At 40.7% G+C, this 6379-nt stretch overlaps 1 protein-coding gene across 1 annotated transcript; it reads left to right on the top strand.

Annotated features, from left to right (window-relative positions):
• Positions 1–537: 537 nt before the first annotated feature.
• On the top strand, positions 538–6138 carry LOC127776010 (probable fructokinase-6, chloroplastic). The gene is made up of 7 exons (XM_052302333.1): positions 538–803; positions 1910–2127; positions 3690–3902; positions 4017–4214; positions 4289–4426; positions 5361–5477; positions 5802–6138. Exons 1-7 carry the CDS (start codon positions 629–631, stop codon positions 5934–5936), a joined length of 1194 nt encoding a protein of 397 aa, XP_052158293.1. The 5' UTR covers positions 538–628; the 3' UTR covers positions 5937–6138.
• Positions 6139–6379: the final 241 nt, after the last annotated feature.

Here is a 6379-nt window from a genome sequence, read left to right on the forward strand (position 1 = left end):
ACAAATTATTCTTAAAATCTACCACCTTCCGTCCCAAAACATAAACACCTAATATTAGATAGGACAATATTCTAATACCACAAATATATACTAACCAAAATATAAGCAAATAGTATTGAATATGACACATTCTAGGGATGGAGGATAAAATTCAAAATCTTTTTGATTGTGCCTCACACTCCCATTCAGACCTGTTTGGAGGAGCTTATAACATCTCTAGCTTCCTTTTCTAACCGTTTAACTTTTCATCTAAGATTTAAGAAGCTATAATTATAGTATTTAGAAAATAAATTAAAAGCTTGATCTCCTGATTCTCAAGAGTGCGTATGAATTTTTCTTGACACGTGCAATCTGCACCGTCCGTTTGGTATGTCGTACAGGACAATCAGACGGCCGGCGTTCTGCTCCTCTCCCACGAAAGATCCGCACCAGCTTTGTCAGCTTTTGACCTCCGTTTTAGTCCACACTCTCTCGCAGCGGCGGAGCTCAGCCGCTCGCCTAGCTTCCTGCTTCCCCCCCCCCCCCCCCCCCCCCCCCCCACCTCGCCGCCTCCGCCTCCTCGATCGGTTCCGCCGCCCCGCGGCGGCCATATTCTCGGCTACGCCACCGCCGCATCCGCAACTCCGGGATGGCTCTCCACGCCGCGCCGCCGCCGCCGCCGCCCTTCACCGCGGGCCGGCTCCCCACCACCTCACGTCGTCCCTGCTTCAGCGCCGGCCGCATCTTCCGCTGCTCCCTCCCCGCCGCGGCCGCGCGGCCCCGCAACGCCGCGTTCCTCGCGCCGCTCCGGACGTCATCCGCAGGTACTGCGACTGGCACCGCTCTCTGTTTGGGGGGGTTCGGACCTCGGGTTTGGCTGGCTGCGGGAGTTGATTTGGGGACGGTTTCGTTGATTCGATAGCTCGCTCCGGGAGCCAAGCCTTGCCCAAGGGATGGGACACCGCGGCCGGCGTAGTTGAAATGTGAGCTTGGTGTGTGGCGGCCGCGAGCTCATGGCTTTGTCGTCTGTGAGAAATGCAACTCCGTTCGCACATGAACTTGGTGTGCTTTTACTAACAGTTTTGACTGATCAGGAAGTTGAATCCTAGTGACGGTTGGAGTTGGTGCCAATATCACGCTTGGATAATGTGCACCGATGAAAATGTAGGCTGGGGCATCATGCATGTGAACATTTTTTAGTTTTTTGTGGAACATGTGAAAAAAAATTTAGTTATGCGGTGATGACAAATTATGCTTAGTGTGAAAACTGAGGCTATTTTTGGTGATTATAACTGTTATGTCAACTGCGGAAGGCTTCTATTTTATGGCGTTGACACAATTAACTTAACTGTATTGTAGTAATGCTGATTGGGATTGGGGTTGTCAAGGAAGGTGTTGGACTCATTTTTTGTGGTAAACTGGTAATCTGTGCCAAAACATATACTCCCTCCGTTTTAGGTTATAAGTCATTTTGACTTTGGTTAAAGTCAAAATGCTTTAAGTTTGACCAAATTTGTAGAAAAAAATAGTAATATTTTCAACCTAAGACAAATTTATTATGAAAATATATTCAATTATTGATTTGATGAAACTAATTTAGTATTGTAAATATTACTATATTTGTCTATAAACTTAGTCAAACTTGAAATAGTTTGACTTTGACCAAAGTCAAAATGACTTGTAACCTGAAACGGAGGGAGTAGCAGTATAGCATAATTTTGTACTCCTCTTACAAGTACTTGAATTTTTTTTTCTCATGACTGAAGTGGGTTGCACTCTATGTCACCCTACTCGCCATAGCCATCTTCTGTGACATTATGTGCCAGTTGCACTCATTTAACATCTAGTGAACTTAGAGATATTTAGTTTGAAGGTCCTTTTAGATAGTGAATCTGACGATTTCTTGCTTTTGTTCAATTTTCAATGACAGTTTGTACCAAAGCAGTTTCAAACAGTGATGGCACCCCTGGAACAAGCAGTTCTCCACATGTGGTGTGCTTTGGAGAATTGCTCATTGACTTCGTCCCAACTGTCAATGGTGTATCATTAGCAGAAGCGTCAGCCTTCAAGAAGGCTCCAGGGGGCGCACCTGCTAATGTTGCAGTTGGAATTGCTCGTCTTGGTGGGTCATCGGCTTTCATTGGAAAGGTAATTTGCAAACTTTCTTCCTGTTTATGCGTGCTACATGCGTATTTGTGCTATTGCACTTTCTGTTTGGGGCCTGAAAAAGGACACAGTTTAGATTGTACAAATTCAATCTTCTTTCTTGCTCAAGAAAGCAAATAAGAGCAGTAGGAGACAACGCAAGATACCACAATAGAGCAGGACAAAGCCATCTGGGTGAAGATCCTCTCAACTATGCCACAGTAAAATGGAATGTGCCTTGGTGTTTGGGAGATCAAGAGTTTCTGCTGAAATGAAGTTGTAGCCAAGAAAATGAAGAAGAACAGCAGCTTCAGAGTCAGAGATGAGGGAGGGAGCAAGCATGTGCAGTAGATAAGAAATAAAAGACGTGTATTCTGGGAGGCATATGAAAGAATCACATGTACTCACGTACAACATCAGCCCAGCCAAGCTATGGAAAAGATGTGCAAATTCGTTTTTCCTGCCAAGCCAGGTCCAACCGCCCGAGGCATCCTTTTGTGTCTGTCTGGTCAGGCTTAAGAATGCAGGCAGCCAACCAATTGTATCATATGTTTTCTGGCTTTTAGGCATTGTATTTGTGGAAGCCTGTCGATTTACTTTCTGCATATTGTAGCAGGTCATGTCATCTCTGGTTCTTCTGTCATGCTTGTACCTCTCAGTAGAGCAAACGCTTCTATCACTGACTAGGACATAGGAGCATCACCTTGAGAGTTACCCAAGCTAAACGAATCAGAGGAAAACATCAAAAGAGCCAGCAAACACTTCTATGTTGGCACATTTTGGAACTTGAACTAGATGATGGGTTTATGTGAGTAATTTTGCAAATCTGCTGCCCTAGGAAGATATTTTTAGAATTTGGATGCCAAAAGTGCAGTGTGCTCAACAGTCCCGTACCTAAGAATTAGAGGCCCTGGTGATAAATACAAAATGAAGCCCTACATTTGGTAAATGCTAATAACTAAATATATTTTTGCTTCATTATATGACTGAAACATTTTTTCAAGAATAAGAAATAGGAAAAAAAGTCATCAATTTTCATTGTCATTGCGAATCATTGCAGCCCCAATTTGAGTTAGGAAGAAAACATAGAAAAGGTAGATGAGATGGGAGGGAGTGAATTCATTGTCTCTGTGATTTTAATTGGTAGGAGAAAAAATAGGAGGGAGAGGAAATGATTTTCATGGGGAACGGTGGAAGAAATCAAGAAATCAATTGACTAACTGTTGAGAAGGAAGAGAGCTGCAGAGGTGTGAGAAGCTCTGGCTACCTTGGGAAGGACATGGAGTCAATGCCGTATTGCTGTTGATTGCTAGCTGCTACTTATATCTAATCATACCATTACTACTTAAGTAAAATTTGGGGGCCCTTTTCAGTAGCTCACCCTGAACTACTGTATATACGGGCCTGGTGCTCAAAACCATTATGTTCCATTCCTATTAAGAGTTGGCTTCATTTCAAAATGCACTTATTTGTATTGCTGTTAGGTTTTTCAGCCCAGCAGTTTTAGCTTCAAAATCAAGAGGCTTTTTTTTCACTACACGCTGTTCAATATTCAACACATGCAGGTTGGCGATGATGAATTTGGTTACATGCTAGCTGACATACTGAAGGAAAATAATGTAAACAATCAAGGATTGCTATTTGATGCGCATGCTAGAACAGCTTTGGCATTTGTGACACTCCGAAATGATGGTGAACGTGAATTTATGTTTTATCGCAATCCAAGTGCAGATATGCTGCTTGAAGAAAAGGAACTTGACCTTGATCTTATCAGAAAGGTACACCTTGGTGAATGATATTATGCCTATGCCCTATCTACTGCTAGTGCCTTCAATAATCATGTAATATTTTGTGTCAAACTGGAGCTAACTTAATCATGGTAACCATGCTAGGCAAAAATCTTCCACCATGGCTCGATAAGTCTTATAACTGAACCATGTAAAACTGCACATATTGCAGCTGCCAAAGCTGCTAAAGATGCTGGGGTGCTAATTTCGTATGATCCGAATTTGAGGCTCCCACTGTGGTCATCAGCTGACGATGCTAGAGATGGTATACTGAGCATATGGGAAACTGCTGATGTTATCAAGGTAAAGTTTAACAGGGAAAGCAATTTATAGGTTAAAGAAGTGCTTGATTTGATTGTGCATTCCTTTTGAAACAGATTAGTGAAGAGGAGGTTTCCTTTTTGACGAAAGGGGAGGATCCATATGATGATTCTGTAATAAAAAAACTCATGCACCCAAATCTGAAACTGCTTCTTGTCACTGAAGGTCCAGAAGGCTGTAGATATTATTCTAAGGTAATTTTGTCTGTCTATCAGCTGTATATGGCTAACATTCGCATTGTTTCTTAACCAATTTATGTCAGTAAAAAATTGTTATTGACGCCCTTTCTATTATCTCCTTAAGCACACTTATTTCCTCACAAAAGTAATGCAGGATTTGATATAATCATTTCTGATATAATAGAAATATTCTATATTTACTCCCTCCGGCTTTTAAAGTTTGATGCCGTTGACTTTTGGATATATGTTTAACCATTCATCTTATTCAAAACAATTAAGTAATTATCATTTATTTTGTTGTGATCATTAAAACTACTTCAAGCATGACTTATATTTTTACATATTTTCACAAAATTTTTAAATAAGATGAATGTCAAACATATATGTAAAAGTCAACGGCGTCAAACATTAAAAACCGAAGGGAGTATTTGTGATGAACATGGTCACACTTGGAGGTTGGAGATTATTGTTTTACTAGATGGGTACCCGGCGCGTTGCTGCGGGAGAATTATGTGATAATATAGTAGATATTACTTCTAAAATTTTCTTTCTTACCTACTATACGATTTTTTTCATGTGTTTATATATTTTTTACCTTTATCAATTATCCATAGGTTATAAATGATTGGGTTGTATGATGTGCCTTTTGGGGGGAAGAGATGTAATTTATACCCTTTATGAATCATCCGAAAGCTATAAACAATTGAGGTGATGTGAAGAGATGCAATTTACACCTTTGATGAATCATCCAAAGGCTAAAAACAATTGAGGTGATGTGGCTTCATGAGAGAAGAGAGAATTAGCATTAACTACACTTAGTGGGGATGAACTTTATAGATATATAGGATTACTATCTCGTTTATTTTTTCTTGCAGTCACTTGGAACCTTATTGTGTAACTAAGGCTGTATAAATTGTGCCTAATGTTAATGTTTCTTGTAAAATAACAGGAATTTAATGGGAGAGTTGGTGGACTTAAGGTGAATGCTGTTGACACCACTGGTGCTGGAGATGCCTTTGTTGCTGGAATACTATCCCAGCTATCTGTTGATTTTTCACTGCTGCAGGTATGTTCACAACAGAAATAAACATGAATTTCCATTCAATTTGTTTTGTTCTCTGTGGCAGTAGAATGAGGATGTATGAAATGATTTTCAACTGAAAAGGAAGCAAATTGATATAGCCCAAATGTGTATTTCGAGTTTTTTTTTCTCGAAAACGCAAAAGGCATGCGCTTCATTTCATTAAGAAAGAAGTGTACTTCGAGTATCTGAATTGATTGTGCTTGTCTCATGTTAATGAGCTACACCATTGCTTTCAAGCTAGCATATCATTGATCAGCTACTTGGAGCTTTAATGCTTCTCTAATTCTTCTTGTGTGGTTTAAATAGGATGAAGGCCGATTGAGAGAAGCTCTAAAGTTTGCAAATGTCTGTGGGGCTCTCACTGTGACAGAGAGAGGAGCCATCCCGGCATTGCCCACTCGACAGCAAGTGGTTGATGCCCTAACAAAGGTTGTTGCTTAAAAATGTAACTTATCTTATTTCTCGTGTAAATCAAATTGTGAAAAAGGCCTCGCAGCACCACGTTGTTAGAATAGGTTTATTTGTTCGTGCAATTTGGTGTGAATACTCATGGCGCCTTGGTGATGTGTCAACTGTCAACCGTGGCTTCTAGCCAACCAAAATAATCAGGTGCAAGAGGCTATGAAAATTGGATTTTGAGCTATAGAGCTACTACACACGACTTCAAATTAATGACGATAATTTACTGTGATCAATACCCAGTGCGGCAATTTGAGGTAAAATGTTCTGGTTGACATGTATTTTGGCAGTAACACCAAGCATTTTCCCAAGGGAAGAGTTCGTCGGATGATCTCTCTTAATTGTTACATGTGTGCCATCTGGGCTCAATTTTCCCAACACTTCTCTTCTACTAGGCCTCTTAGTATTCCAACAGTCTAAATTTC

The sequence above is a fragment of the Oryza glaberrima genome, chromosome 6 (assembly GCF_000147395.1).
Source record: "Oryza glaberrima chromosome 6, OglaRS2, whole genome shotgun sequence".
NCBI lineage: Eukaryota > Viridiplantae > Streptophyta > Magnoliopsida > Poales > Poaceae > Oryza > Oryza glaberrima.